Source organism: Canis lupus, chromosome 32 (genome assembly GCF_011100685.1).
Source record: "Canis lupus familiaris isolate Mischka breed German Shepherd chromosome 32, alternate assembly UU_Cfam_GSD_1.0, whole genome shotgun sequence".
Classification (NCBI taxonomy): Eukaryota; Metazoa; Chordata; class Mammalia; order Carnivora; family Canidae; genus Canis; species Canis lupus.
In genome coordinates, this window is record NC_049253.1 from 9,680,430 (window position 1) to 9,702,115 (window position 21,686).

At 40.0% G+C, this 21,686-nt stretch overlaps 1 protein-coding gene across 1 annotated transcript; it reads left to right on the forward strand.

The window, feature by feature from the left end:
- The first annotated feature begins 10,530 nt into the window (after positions 1-10,530).
- Positions 10,531-11,473, forward strand: LOC608750 (60S ribosomal protein L5-like). Its single transcript, XM_038581738.1, is given in 2 exon segments — positions 10,531-11,170; positions 11,173-11,473. Coding segments are annotated over 2 exon segments (894 nt in total). The 5' UTR covers positions 10,531-10,545; the 3' UTR covers positions 11,442-11,473.
- Positions 11,474-21,686: the final 10,213 nt, after the last annotated feature.

Sequence of the window (21,686 nt, forward strand, 5' to 3'; positions counted from 1 at the left end):
CAACTTGGAAATCTTTGCTTGGCTTACAGCTGACCAAAATGAAAAAGAAAAAAAAAAAAAGGACAGAGTTGCGCTTTTTTTTTTTTTTTTTACCTCAGAAACCAATAGTCAGATATTCTTAGGAAAACAGCGTATGGGGGATGTGTAAGGAGGCCTTGTGGGAAATTACTCCAACGATCCTTCTTCTTAAAAAAGATTTTATTTATTTGAGAGAGAGATGGTTTGAGAGAAGCACAAGTGTGAGGGGAACAGAGGGAGAGGGAGAAGCAAACTCCATGCTGAGCTGCACACGAGGCTCAATCCCATAACCCTGAGATCATGACCTGAGCCCAAATCAAGAGTTGGCCACCCAACCAGATGAGCCACTCAGGCGCACCTCCAAAGATCCTTCTTACTAACACTCTGTTTATTAAATTCCTTTGCTTTTCCTGTTAAAATTGAAAGGCTTTTCCACTTAGACACTGTTTAATATTAAGGAAAACATAACCTTTGTTGAAGGAAAAACGACAGCATCATTTCACACAACCATTAGAGGGAACCTTTCTCTAGTTGAAAAGCTACCAAGGGCTCCCCCATAATACTATCCATCACGATAATGACAGTGATGGCCGCAGTGGAGCTGGTTGGTGTCCTACTCTCTTTTGCACCTGAAGCACTCATATCCCAGCTGCTGCGTGTTGGCTGAGTTCTAAAATTGTCAAAGAAGACAATTTAAATGTTACAAACACTTCATGGAGAGTTTCCATGTGGAGAACCGCAAAATGGGCCTAAAAGCAGGAAGCTCTTGTGAACAGGAATAAAGGGAAAGCTGATGACAATGAAGTTAGGAGGTTCTGTAGAGAGAGCTCTCAGGCCCCAGTGCTTGTCATCAATTGAAGACCCAAAGGGAAGAGACAGATCTTGCACAGGGACACTACTTTTCTGTCCCAGCTGGTGGGAGAAAGCACAGCCCAGCCAATGACATGATTATAATTCAACCAATGAAAATCCTTGATACTTCCAGCTTCCAGTTTACTCTAATGGACTTTTCCTTTATAATAGCCACCTCAACTTCTCACTTTCCTTTATAAAAGAGCATTTCTCTCCTTTGTTCTCTGGAATTGCCTATGACGTTGCTGTAGTTTGCTTGTCCTGGATTGCAATTCTCTGCTATTCAGGAATAAATTCATCTTTTGCTGGTAAAATAACTGGCAATTTTATTTTTATTTATTTTTATTATTTATTTATTTGTGTATTTATGTATTTATTTATTGAGAGTGAGAGAGAGAAAGTGCATGCATGTGAGCAGGGTGGGGGTTGGGGGGCAGAGGGAGAGAAAATCGTAAACAAGCGCCATGCCTAGCCCAGTGCAGAGCCCCACTTGGGGCTCAATCTCATGACCCTGAGATCATGATCTGGGCTGAAATCAAGAGTTGGATGCTTAACTGACTGAGCCACCCAGTCGCCTCATGGGAGTTTTATTTTTTAAGATTGACATTACTTAGTGGCCTGCACAGGGATCCAGAGAAGGCCCCCAAATGACTTTCTGGCTGGTGAACAAATAGGTGCCAGTGCCCACCAAGCTGAAGGGTCTTACTGCTTTCTGGACAACCCTAGGGTTTGAGGGTAAGTTTTCTCCTGGGTTTCAGCCTCCATGCTTTGTGTCTGGGTTCTCCAGGCTTTATTCAGGATCTGTTCTAAGGCCTTGGTTTTTGTTTTTATCTCCAAGAGTACACATTTAGTCTTCGGTTTGAGTCCTGTTTGGAACAGGGCTCTTCTACTGAAATTGTGCTAGCCTTCGGTCTGACTCCTTTTTGATCCAGACTGTTTCTGCCAGAACTGTGCCACCTGGAACTGTGTAGGCCTTTTGTCTGATTCTTTTAGTGGATCAGACTGTTTTCAGGAAGAACTGTGCCTGTTGGAATTGCATCAGCCTTTGGTCCTAGTCCTGCTAGGATCAGACTGTTCCTACTGGAACTGTGCTAGTTTTTGGTCCGATTCCTTCTCCAGCCAGACTGTTCCTGAAAAACCTCTAATAAAGGGGATCCCAGTCATTATAATGTTTTGGGGGTGCCCCCCTACTGGGACTCTGGCTAGCTTTGTTTAAAAACCATGACCCCTCCTCGGGCACATTTATAACTAAGTGGACTGACTTAGCCAAAAGTAACTTAGAATTTCAATGGTCATTATGGAGAACTTTGGATCTCCCCAAACTGGTGTTACTCAAAATTAAATTAAAAAGCCATGGCTTTTTAAAAGAAAAGGAAAAGGCAGGGGGAGAAAAAAAAAAGAGCTCAGGCCCCACCTCTGGTACCAGTTTCTTCTGTTATTTCTGCTGAACTTACCTTCTCCTTGAAATCTTTCCCCACTCCCTCCTCTCTTGAACCTATTAAAATCTGCCTCTTTATTTTCTTTAATTTAAATTCAATTTGCCAACATATCGTATAACACCCAGTGCTCATCTCAAGTGCCCTCCTTAATGCCCATCACCCAATCACCCCATCCTTCCACTCACTTCCCCTTCAGCAACCTTCAGGTTGTTTCCCAGAGTTAGGAGTCTCTTATGGTTTGTCTTCTTCTCTAATTTTTCCCCACTTAGTTTCCCTCTTTTCCCTTATATCGCTTTCACTATTTCTTATATTCCACATACGAGTGAAATCATATGATAATTGTCTTCCCCAGTTGACTTATTTCACTTAGCATAATACCCTCCAGTTCCATCCACGTTGAAGCAAATGGTAGGTATTCATCCCTTCTGATGGCTAATATTCCATTGTGTGTGTGTATATATATATATATATATATATATACACACTACATCTTCTTTATCCATTCATCTGTCGAAGGGCATCACGGCTCCTTCCACAGTTTGGCTATTGTGGACATCGCTGCTATGAACATTGGGGTGCAGGTGTCCCGGAGTTTCACTACATCTCTATCTTTGGGGTAAATACCCAGTAGTGCAATTGCTGGGTCATAGGGTAGCTCTGTTTTTAACTTCTTTTTTTTTTTTTAAGATTTTACTTATTTATTCATGAGAGAGAGAGAGAGAGGCAGAGACATAGGCAGAGGGAGAAGCAGGCTCCCCGCAAGGAGCCCAATGTGGGAATCGATCCTGGACCCCAGGATCACGCCCTGAGCCAAAAACAGACACTCAACCTCTGAGCTACCCAGGCATCCCATGTTTTTAACTTCTTGAAGAACCTCTACACTGTTTTCCAGAGTGGCTGCACCAGCTTGCATTCCCACCAACAGTGTAAGCAGAGTCCCCTTTCTCTTCACCAACATTTGTTGTTTCCTGTCTTGCTATTTTTAGCCATTCTCACCAGTATAAAGTGGTATCTTATTGTGGTTTTGATTTGTATCTCCCTGATGACAAGTGATGTAGAGCATTTTCTCATGTGCCGGTTGGCTATATGCAGGTCTTCTTTGGAAAAATGTCTGTCCATGTCTTTTGCCCATTTCTTGACCGGATTTTTTGGTCTCTTGGGTGTTGAGTTTGATAAGTTCTTTTTTAATTTTTTAAATTTTTAGAAAATATTTTATTTATTCATGGGGGCTGGGCAGGGACACAGGCAGAGGGAGAAGCAGGCTTCCTGCTAGGAACCCGATGTGGGACTTGATCCCAGACCCCAGAATCATGCCCTGAACCAAAGGCAGAGGCTTAACCACTGAGCCACCCAGAGCTCCCTGATAAGTTCTTTATAGATCTTGGATACTAGCCCTTTACCTGATATGTCATTTGCAAATATTGTCTCCCATTGTGTAGGTTGCCTTTAAGTTTTGCTGTGCAGAAGCTTTTTATCTTGATGAAGTCTCAATAGCTCATTTTTGCTTTTGTTTCCCTTGTCTTTAGAGATGTGTTTTACAAGAAGGTGCTGCAGCTGAGGTCAAAAGGTTGCTGCCTGTGTTCTGCTTTAAAATTTTGATGGATTCCTGTCTCACATTTAGATTTTTCATCCATTTTGAGTTTATCTTTGTGTACGATGTAAGAAAATGGTCCAGTTACATTCTTCCATATGTTGCTGTACAATTTTCCCAAAACCATTTATTGGAGAGACTCCTTTTTTCCATTGGATATTCTTTCCTGCTTTGTCAAAAATTAGTTGACCATAGACTTGAAGGTCCATTTCTGGGTTCTCTGTTCTGTTCCATTGATCTCTGTGTCTGTTTTTGTGCCAGTATCATGCTGTCTTGATGATCACAGCTCTGTAATAGAGCTTAAAGTTAGGGATTGTGATGTCCCCAGCTTTGGTTGTCTTTTCAACATTCCCCTGGCTATTCAGGGTCTTTTCTGGTTCCATAAAAATCTTAGGAATATTTGTTGCAACTCTGTGGAAAAAAAAAGTCCATGGTATTTTGATAGGGATTGCACTGAATGTGTAAATTGCTCTGGAGAGCATAGACATTTTCACAATATTTATTCTTTCATGAGCATGGAATGTTTTTCTATCTCTTTGTGTCTTCCTCAGTTTCTTTCATAAGTGTTGTATAGTTTTTAAAGTACAGTTCCTTTACCTTTTTGGTTATGCTTATTCCTAGGTATCTTATGGTTTTTGATGCAATTGTAAATGGGATCGATTTCTTAATTTCTCTTTCTTCTCTCTCATCGTTAGTATACAGAAATGCCACTGATTTTTGTGCATTGATTTTGTATCCTGCCACATTGCTGAATTGCTGTATGAGTTCTAGAAATTTTGGGGTAGAGTCTTTTAGGTCCTCCATTATGTCACCTGTGAAGAGGGAGAATCTGACTTCTTTGGCAATTTGAATGCCTTTTATTTCTTTTTGTTGTCTGATTGCTGAGGCTAGAACTTCAGAAGTGGTGAGAGTGGGTATCCCTGTTCTGTTCCTGATCTTAGGGAAAAAGCTCTCCGTTTTCCCCATTCAGAATATTTACTGTGGGCTTCTGGTAAATGGCTTTTATGATAGTGAGGCATGTTCCCTCTATCCCTACACTTTGAAGAGTTTTAATCAAGAAAAGATACTGTATTCTGTCAAATATTTTTTCTGCACCAATTGAGAGGATCATATGGGTCTTGCCTTTTCTTTTATTAATGTGATCTATCACATTGATTGATTTACGAACGTTGAATCACCCTTGTATCCAAGGAATAAATTCCACGTGACTGTAGTGAATAATCCTTTTAGTGTACTGTTGGATCCTCTTGGCTAGTATCTTGATGAGTATTTTGACATCCACGTTCATCAGGAATATTGGCCTGTAATTCTCTTTTTGGTGGGGTCTTTGTCTGATTTTGTGATCAAGGTTAATGCTGGCCTCATAGAATGAGTTTGGAAGTTTCCTTTCCATTTTTAACTTTTGAAACAGCTTTAATAGAATAGGTATTATTTCTTCTTTAAATGTTTCATAGACTTCCCCCGAGAAGCCATCTAGTCCTGGATTCTTGTTTCTTGAGAGGTTTTTGATAACTGCTTCAATTTCCTTGCTGGTTATTGGTCTGTTCAGGTTTCCTATTTCTTCCTGTTTCAGTTTTGGTAATTAATAAATTTCCAGAAATGCATCCATTTCATCCAGATTGCCTACTTTGTTGGCATATAGCTGCTCATAATACGTTCTTAAAATTGTTTGTATGTCCTTGGTGTTGGTTTTGATCTCTCTTCTTTCATTCATGATTTTATTAATTTGATTCTTTTCTCTTTTCTTTTTGAGAAGTCTGGCTAGGGGCTTATCTATCTTTTAATTCTTTCAAAGAACCAGTTCCTGGGGTGCCTGGGTGGTTCAGTGGTTGAGGATCTGCCTTTGGCTCAGGTCATGATCCTGGGGTCCTGGGATTGAGTCCCACATCAGGCTCCCCACAGGGAGCCTGCTTCTCCCTCTGCCTATGTTTCTGCCTCTCTCTGTGTGTCTCTCATGAATAAATAAAATATTTTTTAAAAAAAGTACCAGCTTCTAGTTTCATTGTTTATTCTACTGTTCTTCTGGTCTCTATTTCATTGAGTTCTGCTCTAATCTTTATTATTTCTCTTCTCCTGCTTGGTTTAAGATTTATTTGCTGTTCTTTCTCCAGCTCCTTTAAGTGTAAGGTTAGTTTGTGTATTTGAGATTTTTCTAATTATTTGAGAGAGGCTTGTATCAAAATGTTCTTCCCTCCTAGGACTGCCTTTGCAGTATCCCAAAGATTTTTTTGAAATGAAAGTTGTGCTTTCATTTTCGTTAGTTTGCATGAATATTTTTAATTCTTCCCTAATATCCTTGTTAACTCATTCATTCTTTAGTAGGATGTTCTTTAACTTTCAAGTGTTTGAGTTCCTTCCAAATTTCTTCTTGTGATTGAGTTCTAGTTTCAAAGCATTGTGGTCTGAAAATATGCAGGGGACAATCCCAATCTTTTGGTAACAGTTGATACCTGATTTGTGACCCAGTACGTGGTCTGTTCTGGAGAAAGTTCCATGTGCACTTGAGAAGAATGTGTATTCTGTTGCATTAGGATAGAATGTTCTGTATATATCTGTGAAGTCCATCTGGTCCAGTGTGTCATTCAAAGCCCTTTTTTCTTTGTTGATCTTCTGCTTAGATACTCTGTCCCTTGCTGAGGGTGAAGTGTTGAAGTCTCCTACTATTAATGTATTATTATCTATGTGTTTCTTTACTTTGGTTATTAATTGGTTGATATAATTGGCTGCTCCTACATTAGGGAAATAAATATTTATAATTGTTAGATCTTCTTGTTGGATAGACCCTTTAAGTATGATATAGTGTCCCTCTTCATCTCTTACTACTGTCTTTGGTTTAAAATCTAATTTATCTGATATGAGGATTGCCACCCTAGCTTTCTTTTGAGGTCCATTTGCATGGTAAATGGTTCTCCACCTCCCCATCCCCTGTTTTCAATGTAAAGGTGTCTTTGGATCTAAAACAAGTCTCTTGTAGACAGCATATGGATGGGTTTTGCTTTTTTATCCAGCCTGATACCCTGTGTCTTTTTATTTTTCTAAAGTTTTTAGAGTTCTTTATTCTGATTTCCTTGAATTTTAAGTGCTCTTGTGTTAGGAGAATATTATTTGATTTTTATAGTGCTTTTCTTTGCTGCTTGGTAATTGTTTAGTTTTTTTGTTTTAATTGAAGTTCAATTTGCCAACATATGGTATAACAGTGCTCATCCCATAAGAGCCCTCCTCAGGGCTTGTCACCCAGTTACCCTAACCCCCCACCCACCTCCCCTTCCGCATCCTTTGTTCATTTCCCAGAGTTAGGAGTCTCTCATGGTTTGTCTCCCTCTCTAATTTACCCTGTGTCTTTTGACTGGAGCATTTTGCCCATTCATGTTCAGAGTAACTATTGAAAGATATTAATTTAATGCCATTGTATTACCTGCACAGTCCTTGTTTCTTCATATTGTCTCTGTTTCTTTGGTCTCCCTCTTCACTTACAAGATCCCCCTTAATATTTCTTGCAAGGCTAGCTTGGTGGTCACATATTCTTTCAGTTTCTGTTTATTCTGGAAGCTCTTTATCTTTCCTTCCATTCTGAATGACAGCCTTGCTGGATAAAGTATTCTTAGCTGCATGTTTTCCTCATTTAGTACCCCAAATATATCATGCCAGCCCTTTCTGGCGGTCTCTGTGGATGGTCTGCTATTAATCTAATTTCTCCCATTGTATGTTAGGAATCTTGTCTCAAGCTGCTTTTAAGATTTCCTCTTTATCTTTGAAATTTGCAAGCTTCACTATTTTATGTCAGAGTGTTCATCTGCTTTTGTTGATTTTTGGAGGAGTCCTCTCTGTCTCTTGAATATAAATATCTTTTTCCTCTCCCAGATCAGGGAAGTTCTTAACTATGATTTTCTCAAATATACCTTCTGGTCCTCTCTCAGTGCCCTCAGGAATTCCAATAATATGGATTTTTTTTTTTTTTTAACTATCACTTATTCTTGAAGCCTCTCCTCATGGGCTCTTAGTTATTTTTCTTTCTTTTCCTCAGCTTTCTTCCTTTCGATCAACTTGTCTTCTATGTCACTTATTCTCTCTATGCCTCATTTACCCTAGCTAGAGCATCCAGTTTAGACTGCATTTCATTTAGGGTATTTTTAATTTTGGCCTGATTAGATCTTATTTCTGCACTGAGTTTTTTTCAAAACCAACTAGTAACTTTATAATTGTAATCCTGAACTCTGTCTCTGACACTTTACTTAAATCCATATCCTTTAGATCTATGGCAGAGAGTATGAATCTGGTTATTTTTTTTTTATGGTGAATTCTTCCTTCTAGTCATTTTGTCCTGTGCAGAATGGCTGTATGAATGAGCAGAGTAAAAAATACCAACCACAACCCAAGCAAAATACACACTAGACACTACTAAAGAGGTCAGGAACCAGAAAATAAAAGAAAAAAGGAAAGGAAAAACAGATATAAAAAAAAGAAACAAAAAAGGGAGAGGATTGGGAGAGAGAGAATATAATCTCACAGAGAGGACAAAACAGGGTGATCCACTTGGTTCTGAGTGTATTTTAGTCTGTGTATTAGTAGATATTAAATTCCAAATTTTTTTTAAAAAGCAAAACTTATGTATATACAAGACTGAATACAGTGAAAGTAAACCAAAAATGAAGAACATATCTATAACATGTAATTATAAAATATAAAAGTTAAAAAAAGAAGACTTAAAAACAAAGAGTTGATAAACTAAGAAACTAGTTGAGATGGAAAAAAAAAGAAAGAATATTGAAAATTTTTAACTTGAAAGATAAATGAATCATAAGAGAGAAACCTCACATTCTATATACTATTTTCTCTCAGTCCTGGAACTTTCCAGTGCTGCTTGGTCAGTAAACTTGCTCTTCCCCTGTTCTTCCAGCTGGTCTTCTGGGGGAGGGGCCTGCTGCGCTGATTCTCAGATGTCTATGCCTGGGCAGAGATGCCCTACCCCTTGCCAGGGGGCTGGGCTCAGTGTAAGCTGTTTGCTGTGTTAGATTTTTGTTCCCTGAAGGCCTCCCATGCCTCTTGATGGTGAAAGGGGAAAAAAATTGGCCACATTCCAATCTCCAGCCCCAGAACTGAGAGATCCCTATGTGTGCCAAACTCTTCAGACTCCTATGGTGCCCACCCACTCAGATCCTCCCTAGGGGCAGATGGGGGGACACTGATTTGTGCAATTTGCAGGGCCCTGCACAGAGAGTGTTCATCCAGTTAAGCGCACCTGCTCTACCTCTCCCAGAGGAGGGTGGAAAGTTGCTGTGCTCCATTCCTTTACAGGACCCAAAACACAGAGTGGTCACCTGATCTGGCACAGTTCATTAATGGCAGTACAAACTGAGCCTTCTCCTAGGCTCACTGGCCTAAACCTGTTTCCCCAGTCCAGTGCTTTGGAACCTGCCAGCTCAGACACCCCTGTTCTTTCTGTGCCTCCAGGAATATTGAGTCCCCACTGTCCCACCTGTAGTTCTGCCCTGCTTCACCACTGAGCACTTTTTAGGCAGTGAAGTCTCACAGGAGCATATTTCTAAAGTTTCTCATTTTGAGCTCCAGGACTATATCACTTTCCTGCAGCTCACTTTAAAAAGGCTCCCTCCCCTCATTGTGTATCTTCCCATATATCCCCACTATTTCTCTTCTCTGCACTCCTACCTTGCAAAAAGTGGAGTATTTGTAGAGTTCCAGCCATTCTTTCTTCAAATCTCAGGTAGAATTCATAGGTATTCAGGATGGTTGGATAGTTATCTAGCTAAATTTAGGAGACCAGATGAAATGAGGATCCCTACTCTTCTGTCATCTTGCATCTCCCCCTTAAATTTACCTCTTTAAGGTTAAGTTTTCTGAGGATCTAAATAAAACTCAAGTTTCTTATGTTCCCTGGACTAAGGTTGAATTGAGAGCCATAGCTAGACAGCCTCTTAAAGTGGCTGAGGGCCCCCATACGTTTGCTGAAGAATTTAAATTATCCAAACTTACCAACCTGGCATCTCAATTTATATAAATTAATCTATCCACATGCTTTTTTGGTGAGAGCCAGGCCAAACATTGTCTGAAACTAGAGAAGAGAGCACCCTGAAGGAGGCTTTAAAGAAACAAACCCCTAACTATTCACTAACTTTGTATTCTTTTCCAAATTTACAATCTCTGAATTTGCAACCTTATGGACTATATTATCAGTAACACATTTGGTTCCAAATAGCTCTTTTGAGATAACGATATTGTTTTAACATGCTTTGAAGTTTTGCTGTTTTGCAAGAAGTTAATTAACTATTGCTTCCTGTTTATACTTTCACTGTATCTTTCCAAATACACTTGGTTAATTCTTTCAGTGTGTTCTTGCAGTATTCATTCATAATTGGCTCTCATGGTTGCTTTCAGTGGAGACTTTCAGGAGGCATCCATGATTCTGGTTTGCCTTTCTAGACAGAACCTTTTCCTCCTAAGTTCAAATAAGTGCCAATAAACATTTTAGTTGGCTGCTTTCAGAACTCGAGTCCTAGTTTAGAACCATCAGACAGGTCAGTGCTACATACTGCGCCTGCGCCCGGGCTGAGGCCTTTTCCCCCCGCCGAGCGCTGCTGGGCCTGCTGGTCTGTGGTGAGCCGCGGCCGCCGGACTCTGTTCCGCAGGATGGGGTTTGTTAAGGTTGTCAAGAATAAGGCTTCCTTCAAGAGATACCAAGTGAAATTTAGAAGACGATGAGAGGGTAAAACTGATCATTATGCCCGGAAACGCTTGGTAATTCAGGACAAAAATAAGTACAACACACCTAAATACAGGATGATGGTTCGTGTAAGCAACCGAGATATCATTTGTCAGATTGCTTATGCCCGCATAGAAGGAGACATGATCGTTTGTGCAGCTTATGCTCATGAACTCCCAAAGTATGGTGTGAAGGTTGGCCTGACAAATTATGCTGCAGCATATTGTACCGGCCTGCTGCTGGCCCGCAGGCTCCTCAATAGATTTGGCATGGACAAGATCTATGAAGGCCAAGTGGAAGTGACTGGAGATGAATACAATGTGGAAAGCATTGATGGTCACCCTGGTGCCTTCACCTGCTATTTGGATGCAGGGCTTGCCAGAACTACCACTGGAAATAAAGTTTTTGGGGCCCTCAAGGGAGCAGTGGACGGAGGCTTGTCTATCCCTCCTCACAGTACCAAATGATTCCCTGGTTATGATTCAGAAAGCAAGGAATTCAATGCAGAAGTTCATCGAAAGCACATCATGGGTCAGAATGTTGCAGATTATATGGTTACCTAATGGAGGAAGATGAAGATGCTTACAAGAAACAATTCTCTCAATATATAAAGAACAACGTTACTCCAGACATGATGGAGGAGATGTATAAGAAAGCTCATGCTGCTATACGAGAGAATCCCGTCTATGAGAAGAAGCCTAAGAAAGAAGTTAAGAAGAAGAGGTGGAACCGTCCTAAGACGTCTCTTGCCCAAAAGAAAGATCGGGTAGCTCAGAAGAAGGCCAGCTTCCTTAGAGCTCAGGAGCAGGCTGCTGAGAGCTAATAAACCAAACCATAATTTTCTATGAAGATTTTTCAGATAAAGCCAATAATAAACTTATTCACCAAGCAAAAAAAAAAAAAAAAAAGAACCATCATACAATTTGGAATTGTTATGTTTCTTCTGTTTTGTATAATTATATTAATTTTTGTATCTTTGTTGGCTGCTGAACTTTTTAAAAAAACAATGTACCCAATAGGATGATGGTGGCTCAATGATGAGAAGATACAGACTTTAGATGGGACGTACCTGAGAGCTTCTTGCTCCTAACCTTTCTTGTTACACAAATGTGGACTTAGTGGTTTCTATCTGCTATGCACTTTCCCTTCTACATAGGACAGGACAACCAGAAAAGGTCCTTCCTGACGCTGAGGGACAAAACCACTAAATATAAAGGACCTGACTATTGATCAGTAATACTTTCAAAGAAAGATCTGGATCAAAGAGGGAAATGTGAAATTTAATATAGGGAAACCTCACTACACTGGAGTCAGTCTGGAGGTTTGGCATGGGGAGTTTTCATGCCCTGCTACTTGTCATCAATTTGCAGCCCCAACACGAAGAGAAGCACCTTGCATGTGAATACTACTCTACTTTCCCAGCAAGAGGAAGGAAGGCTTCCTCCTCCTTGGAAATAGCCAGGCCAATAAGAGACAATCACAACTCAGCCAATGAAAATCCACTGGATTTCCAGTTCCCAGCTTATTTTTTAAAGTTAATGTTCATAGGATAAAGAATAAGGAACAGGAAGAGAAAAACAGAAAATGTCTGATTGGCTAGGGCTATACAGTCAGCCTTTTTTGGATAAGAGAAACAACATGAACTAAGTATAGAGCCAAGGACTGGCTTAGCATTCGGGGATTGGTTGACTATGTATACTGTGTTTCTGATCAAATGGAGCATTTGAGGACAAGTTTTGGTTTCCTGGTGAGGTACCTGGGCAGGAGCAGCTCCACCTTGGGCCTAGAAATTTGTTTCAACAGCTGATAACAACTCAACGGAGAATTGCCCGTTCTTTATGTATATGTGTTGGGGTTGGAGGGTAGAGATAATGCAGACTGTGACCTGGGGCAGAAACTGCACTGCAGAACTGGTCCTACCTAGGGTAAGGAGCCCATCTTTTGTATCAGTGGATTGGGCCAATTCTACTGTGCAATTCCTGCCTCAGATCTTCCATGAGGGAAAACTAGTCTGTAGTTGACATCACACCCTTGTTTAGTTTTTCCTCGTTGCCCTATCACTGTTTCTCTCACTCTTCCAGAGAGCACTTTCCCAATAAATAACCTGAATGAGAAAATACACATCCCAAGAGAGCTGGTATTGCATATGGTCCTAGAAAGCAAAACTGAGGATGGGACTCTGCATCACTAAGCTACTAGTAGGAAAGGAGACCACAGCACTGTGGGAGGTGCTACTAATTCCTGGCATGATGATTGCCAATCTCTAGCAGGAGAACTGAGACAGAATACAGGTGGAAAGAGGTACATTAACTGGTACAAGAGACAGGCATTTAGAAGGTATGCGGGAAATAGTAACTGTAGGGACTAGGAGAGTTAACAGAGAGAAAATGACTGGCAGATCTGTTAATCAACAAGTTAAAGCAAAGTATGAGAATAAAAAAGAAAACTCTTTGGCAGTTTTTACAGTGACCCTCATCTCCTACAGCTGGAGGACTTAATTGTTAGAATGGCAGAAGTTCAGAGAGATTGGATTCCCAGCACAAGCCAAAATCAGGGCCTTGATGGGAAAGAAGTAGGACCCTGAAAATGAAGATGAGGATATTTGAGTAGATGCCCTTGAGAACCTTGGCACCTCTGTCCCCAAGATTCTTTTGAATTCCTGGGGTCTGTGGTGGAGGCCTGTCCCCATTGTTGAAAGGCAGAGCCCCCTTCCCTCCTCATACACCATTTTGAAGAGGAGTCATCTTTTTCAAATGCCTTACTAGGCATTCTCATGATCTGCCCCCCAATTCCCTCTGAGCCATCATATCCATAATAATTAGAGTTAAGTCTCAGCAAAACCCAACTAAGTAGCTTGCTGGGTATGCTAAGGATAGAGAAGGGTTATCTTCCCCAAAACCCAGATCCTCATAGGTCCCCAGGAGCCAGGACAGATGTCTGAAAGCAGAACAGGAAAGAGAGAGTGGCACAGAACATGATAGCATGGAAAGGATTCGTTCAGAGTTTCCTTTTCTATTTTCTGTTAATGTGGGGGATTTATTATTTTATTCCTAGGGGGGAGCAGATTGTTTGGCAGTATGGTTTTTCTTAAAGAGAGAGTTTTAAATGTGAATGCTTTTATGCAGACCCTGTGATTCCTCACTCCATTATAGGCAGTGGCTTCATATGTTCTTGTGACTTCCCTGGCCCTTGAAGATATTTGCTAGTTGTTCTGCTCTTCCCTCAGCCCTATGCTTTCAAGAATCAATTAAAATACCTTTTGTTGGTTTTTGAACCCTCTTTAATGACTTCTTAACATCTCTGTTTCTGTACTCATTTAAAGTTGGCTCTTCATCTTTTTGTATTTAAACTTTAATTAATTTCATATTTATTCATTCTTTTTTAAAGGAGACTCCACACCCAATGTGGGGCTTGAACTCAATCCTGAGATCGAGAGTCACAGGCTCTACTGGCTGAGCCAGCCAGGCGCCCCTACACATTCTTATCCAAACTTCCAATCCTTCAGATTGCTTTCTAAAACTTTTATATTATCTGCTGTTTGTGTGTGTGTGAACTTAGTTTTCTATTATCTCTCACATGTATTTATACAAATAGATATATACCATAAACATGGAACTTTTCATGATCTATCTTAGTAGGAAAAGAGAATTTCAAATAGAAGAGGAGGAAACAAAAAAATTCTAAAAAGGTGTAATAGAAAAAAGAAAATCCCCAAATCCTTTCTTTTAAGGTCTCTGTTCTTATTGACCTAGTTATTAATGGTTTGCCTCTTATAAATTCCTACACCTTAGTTTTATTTCTAGTGACTAAACCTACAAAATAAAAAGAATCTCGTGCATATCTAAAACCGGGCAATGTCAATCATAAGAAAATTTACAATTTCCCATTAAGCCTGTCAGTGTTGTGTGACACTGCCAGCTTTTAGATAAAGTCCAGCCTCAGGGTGGCTCAGTGGTTGAGCATCTGCCTTGGGCTCAGGGCTGAGCGTGATCCCAGGGGATTGATTATGCAGGATTGAGTCCCACATAAGACTCCATGGAGAGCCTGCTTCTCCCGATGCCTATGTCTCTGCCTCTCTCTGTGTCTCTCATGAATAAATAAATAAAATCTTTAAAAAAAATTTTAAAAAGGCCAGCCTCTTATATTCCAATACTTAACCAGGAAAGTCTCACCTAATCTGATTCTACCCATGTTTCCAGCCACAGCTTCTTGGTCACCCTCCTACAACCATTCTGTTTTCTTCAGCTCTCCCAGGGAGCCAGCTGCTCCCTATCTCAGGGCCTTCACACCCATCTGCTCTTTTGGTCAGAAGTGTTTGTCCAAAGGCTTGTTTTATCCTGATCTAACTTCACCTTTGTCCTTTCCTGTGTCAGGTTGAATGCCCAGCCCTCAGGTCTGTCCTTGCCTCTGCAGACTAACTTTGATTGTGGCATCCCACATGGTGTCTGTGCTCTGTAGTAATCATCACCATCCTGGTGACCATTCAGTATCTGTCCCCACCAGCTGGACTGTGTGTTCTGTGAGGGTGGCCTCATGTGATATCCAGCACTTTGTAGAGTCTCTGTCACCCCAGTAGAGTTTCAGTAAGTTTTTGAATGAGTGAAAGGAACATAAAAATAAATGAGTACATGAAGTGACAAGAGAATGGACCATAACCAGAAAACTCTTGCTAATCACCATGGGCTACGTTTATGGGCTTCTGTCCCCCCAGCCCCAACCCCCACCCTACTTGAACCCACTCATTCCCTAGCACCACTTCTCTTCACTCTCCTGCGTGGTTAGAAATCCACGGGGCCTGTGTGGAGTTGGTGATGTTTGTGCACCATGGAAGGCCCCCTGCTGCTTGGCCTTCAGCTGTGTGTGAATGGGTGGTTTAGGGCCAGGAGGTTCATTCCATGACACCATTCAAGCACCCTCCATTCATTGTTTAATAATTTGCACAGTCCCTTGAACCTCAACTTTCTTATTATCTGTAATCACTCTTTTAGGCCTATGAGATATTAGCAACCAGAAGTGCAATTACCCAGCTTTACAACAAGAAGCCCTATTTATTGATAATGTGATTAGGAAGTCACTGAACGTGAATGTAATCTCCAGCTTACTTCCGGTGCCACCTTTTCCAGATTGCTGGGCCCATTGAAGTCAAATGATTACATCATGCTACAGGAGTCTTAGTCCGAAGATAAAAGGTAGGATTGCTATCAGAGGTGTTATCAGATAGTATTGAGATCCGGTGACAGAGTTCTGGTAGTTTCGGCAGCAACAAAGAGGCAGACTGAGAAAAGAGAAGGAAAGTAAAGCAGCAGATCTCTTATCTCATTTGCAGTGCCAGGGAAATACCTACGGAGCACAGATTTGCTCAAGAATCTTACCCTTCCCTCGGGCCCTGGCCCACTCCACTCCACCTCACACAGACCATGGAACCCTGATGGCCAGGGCAACTAACCGGTCTCTTCCTGGTTCCCATGCTGGCTCCCCGGTAAACTGATTGGCATCACTTCTCTTCAAACCTGTCCCCTGACTGCTGAGGAATTTCATAAACCTGGCTCTACCGGAATCTCCACGTAATCTCTACAAACCACCCACAGAAGTTTCTGTAGAGAGAGATGTTTACATAAACAAGCAAAGCCCCCCTAACCCAGGAAAACTACCTTGGCAAGATGTGCCTTTGATAATAAAAGATGTACTCATCAGGATTCTCACTTACAAATAACAGAAACCAAAGTCAAATCGGCTTAGGCAAAAACAAGACATTCTTAGTCCACAGCTGGTAAGGTCCAACTGATACAGCTAGAGCCAGTTGATTAAATGATGCCAGCCATTCATAGCTTCTGTCTCTTGATCTGTCTCTGTGTCCCCTTTCTTTCACTCTCTCTCTCTCCCTGTCTCTTTGTGTCTCTGTCCCTCTGCCAGTCTGTCTCTCTTTGTCTCTGTCTGTCTTTGCCTCTCTGTCTCTCTGTTTCTTTCTGTCTCTCACTCTGCCTGTCTCTCTTTTGGTCTTCCTCTCTGTCTCTCTCTGTCTCTGCCTCTGTTTCTCTCTCACTTTGTCTCTGTTTCTCTTTCAGTCTCTCTGTCTCTTTCTCTTTCTCTCTCTTCAGCTCAGCATGGGACTCGGTCTCTTGAAATCTCTGCTCAGAGGATGCAAAATGACTCCCAGCAGTACCATCATTGTGTCTTATTGGCTTAGTGACTGAGGCACAAAGAAAGGGAATGAATCTTTCTCAGTAGCACCTGTGGCAACTGCACAAACAAGTGGTATGTTCTGACTGATATTAGGTGTCCATCCCTTGACCAATCCTATAAACTGAGGGATGGGAATGCCGGGAAATAAGGTCAGCCTTAACTACATTGAGAATGTGGGGAGGCTGTTGCCCAAAGGAAGAGCAAGTTGCTATACTAGAGGAAGGGGAAACAAACATCAGGCTGACAAGATATGAGTCTTTCTGCTTCTAGAGGTATTTACTCTTCTGTCTTATTCCTTGGTTAGAGATGTTGGCCTACAGAACCCTTCCCCTCACTGGGCTGATTCTCCTTCAACCGTAGTAATAATCATTGCTCATCCCTTATATAGTACTTACTTTGTGCTACTTACATGGGTTTTTTTTTTTTTTGAAGATTATTTATGTATTTATTCATGAGAAACACATACACACAGAGGTAGAGACATAGGCACAAGGAGAAGCAGGCTCCCTGCGGAGGGCCCGGATGTGGGACTCGATCCCAGAACCCTGGGATCATGCCCTGAGCCAAAGGCAGACGCTCAACCACTGAGCCACCCAGGCATCTCTACTTTCATGTTTTTACTCATATATTTCTCATAATTCTATGTAAATTGTTCCTATTATTCCCCACATTTATAGATGAGGAACTGAAGCACAGAGAGGGAAGGTAAGTTGCCTAGATCTCACTGCAAGGAAGTAGTGGAACCAAGGAGCAAACCCAGCTTGCTGGCTTCAATGGGTATTAATACCTAGCTTGCTATTTTGCCTTTGTAATACAGTTTTCCTTTGTTTAAAGCATGACCTCAAAAGCAGAATTGACACCTGAAATCTTTTTTACCTAGGCTTATATAGAATTCTAATCTTAGAGCTCAACCACTCTGTAGTAGACAATGGTAATTGGAATTTTTTTTTTTACATTGAGGTATAATTGACATATACCATTAGTTTCAGGTGTATAGCATAATGATTCCATATTTGTATCTATTGTGGAATGATCACTACAATAAGTCTAATTAACATCTGTCACCATACAGTTACCAATTTTGTGTGTGTGTGACCAGAACTTGTAAGATTTACTGTCTTAGAAGCTTTCAAATAGGCAATACAATATTATTAACTATGCTATATGTATGCTGTCACTATTCTGCACATTATAATCTCATAACTGTTTATTTTATAACTAGAAGTTTGTACATTTTGAAATCCTTAATGCATTTTGCCCACCCTCCAACCCCCACCTCTGGCAGCCATCAACCTAGTCTCTGTATCTATAAGTTTGTTTTTTTTGTTTAAATACCACATATATGTGAGATTACACAATCTTTGTCTTTCTCTGACTTATTTCACTTAGCATAAGGCCCTCAAGACCCATCCATATCTTCACAAATGGCAAGATTTCCTTCTTTTTTTATGGTTGAGTAATATTCTATTGTATATACACCACATCTTTTTTATGTGTTCATCCGTCGGTGGACACTTAGGCTGATTCCATATCTTGGCTACTGTAAATAATCCTGCAGTGATCAGAGGGGGCACATATATCTTTGCAAATTAGTGTTGGCATTTTCTTTGTATAGATACCCAGAAATGGAATTGCTGAATCATAAGGTAGTTTTATTTTTAATTTTTTGAGGAGCCTCCATACCATTTTCCATAGTGGCGATGCCAGTTTATATTTTTACCAACACTTGCCTGAAAATTCTCTTTTTTCCACATCTTCACCAACACTTGTTATTTCCTATATTTTTTATTCAAATATAATTAGCAGAGTGTTATATTAGTTTCAGGTGTACAATATGATGGTTCTACAATTCTATACCTGACTGAGTGTACTTTTAACCTCCTTTATCTATTTCCTTTATTTCCCTTTATCCATTCCCCAATATTCCTCCCCTTTGGCAACCAGCAGTTGGCAACCTCCCTTCTGTATTTTAGAGTCTGTTTTTGGTTTGTCTCTCCCCCCACCCTTTTTGATAATAGCCATACCAACAGGTGTGAGGTGGTATATCATTGTGACTTTGATTATATTCATTTTCTTGATTATTCATGATGCTGAGCAACTTTTTGTGTACCTGTTTGTTATCTGTACATCTTCTTGAAAAACTTGTCTGAATTTCTTAAAGATTTTCATGTGTTGATATTTTGATTCAATCCAAAAAAGCCATGGATTAAGGAAGTCTGAAAAATAACTTCCTCTATAACAGCATTTCCCAAACTTCACTTATTCACAAACCACTTCACAAATTTTGATATATCCATATACCATCCAATCTATTTATCTGGAATTTTAATCTAACTTCACCTTAAATTGACATACTTATTACTTGGCTTTGGCTCCAGTCTGATACACTTGAAATCATAGACTCAATGTTCTAATTATCTTTTTCCTAAAACATACTAAATACAAACACCTGGGAAATCGAATTACGATCATGATGAGTATCACTCATATTGATAGAAAGAGTAAAATTAAAAAGACTGAAGATAGGACAACCAAACCACTCATGTATCACTGCTGGTAATGTAAAATGGTATACAGCCACTTTGGAAAAAAATTCCCTATGTTTCCTAGCAATGTAAAAATATATACTGTGCTATTACTTGACAACTACAATTCCACCCTAGGAAAGTAAAAATCTCTCTGCACATAAAGAATAAACTATTATTCAGCAACATAAAGGAATGAATTAGGGTGCCTGGGTAACTCAGTCAGTTAAACATCTGCCTTCATCTCAGGTCATGATCCTGGGGTGCTGGGATCAAGCCCAGCTCAGTGGCGGGTCTGCTTCTCCCTCTTCTCCCCACTTGTGCTATCTCGATGGCTCTCTCTCTCTCTTTCTCATGAATAAATAAATAAAATCTTGCAATCTTAAAAGAGTTTATTTATTTATTCATGAGAGAGAGAGAGAGAGAGAGAGAGAGGCAGAGACATAGGCAGAGGGAGAAGCAGGCTCCATTCAGGAAGCCCAACATGGGACTCAATCCCGGATCCCAGAATCACGCCCTGAGCTGAAGGTAGATGCTCAATCACTGAGCCACCCAGGTGTCCCTTGAAAAGACCAAAAAAAAAAAAAAAAAAAAATGCTCCCACAAAGGAGTGAACTACTGATATATAGAACAACAGGGGTGAAGAAAAACTTAGGTGGAGTGAAAGAAGCCTTACCCAAAAGAAGCCTTACCAGAAATGGAAACCATTGGTTGTATTTATTTGTAGTTCCAAAATAGGTACACTTATCCATGGTTAAGATATATAAATATAAATCTCAGAATAGTGGTTGCCTGGGGATAAGGGGGAGGGATGGGGATTAAGGAAGAACAGGCATCAAAGAGCTTTGTGAGGTGGTGCTAATGTTGTATATTTTTATAGGAGTTTGGGTTACACAGGTATATGTATGCATTTTGTCAAAGACAGTAAATTTTACTCCCACAGAAAAATAAACTGTACATAGATATTGAACTCTCAATAATCTGCATGCTAGAGGGTTTTAGAAGAAATGTACGGTTGTCTGAAAAGCATTAAAAATAAGACACATAAAATGCATTAAAAATAAGAGGAATTGATGGCTAGATCAAAGCATGGATAGAAGTATCTATGTGATAAAGCACATATAGTAAGATGTTAATTGTAGAATGTAGGCGGTAGGTTTATGGGTGTTCACTGTAAAATTCTTTCCCTTTGGCTGTATTTTGAAATTTTCCATAATAAAATGTTGGATGAAAAGTAAACACCTAACCATTAGAATAAACTGTTCACATAGGTGTCACTTGAAAGCACATCACCTACCTCCAGTAGTTCCTGTTCATAGCCTGTAAACACTGCTGTAACAGAAACTCACTTTTCTTGGTGTCTGGAGTTGCAAAAGAAGATTATTCCAGCTCTGTTTAAGCCTCTACAGCTGAGTGGAAAAACGTATGGTTTAGATTCATATCCATCTCCCTGCTTTTCATGTCAAGAATTACACATCTCCTCTAATTTGTCTCAATTCCAAGCTTTTCTGAAACAAAGGAACAACTGGCTAAAATTTGTAAATGAGTTCTCTTCTCCTTCAGGAAAGTCATTCTGTAAGAGAAAGGAGGAATTTGGTTTCTGGAAGTCTTGGTCACTAATGTCTCTAATTTAAGGGCATGATGGAAAAAAATTGAAGTTGACAATTACAGAACATGGTAAGTTTCATAAGCGCCACCACTTAAACCATTGCCTGAGATGCTATTGATGGTCAGCGGGAAAGGCTCAATTGCGGCGTGCAATTATCAAGTATATAAATCTAATAACAACTCATATCCATAGTGACTTGGACTAAAATATTTTTTCTGACAAATTAATGACAATCATTCACAAGATTTAAACAATAGTGCCCAATCAGAAGAAATTGAGAAAGCTGCAACAGCCAAGCAAGCTATATAAAACAAATTAGAACAGGGGATTTGGAATAATAAATAGAATAAACAAAATTATTTTTTTTCAGTGAAGGCAATTACTATCTTGGTCAAGAGAGAAAAAGCACTAAAAACAAATATTCAGCAGTCTGAATAGAGTTTGAAATAGAAAGTTTGAATAGCTATTCTAGATTAAATCTGTGAAAGAAAAAAAAATGGCACATGGGCTTTCTACTTGCTATGAGTTATCCAAAAATTCAATGCTTATAAAACATAAAAATCATCCTAATAGGCAATTATAATGACTCTGTTTACTGAACTTGTAATTCAAACACAAACTTCCATTTTACATACTCTTGCATTAAAATGAATAAATTACTTGCTGTTAGTGAAAAAAGGTGCATGATTGCTGTTTGCTTTGTATCTATGAATATGTGTGAAAACTAACAGAGGGTGGGAATCAGATCTAT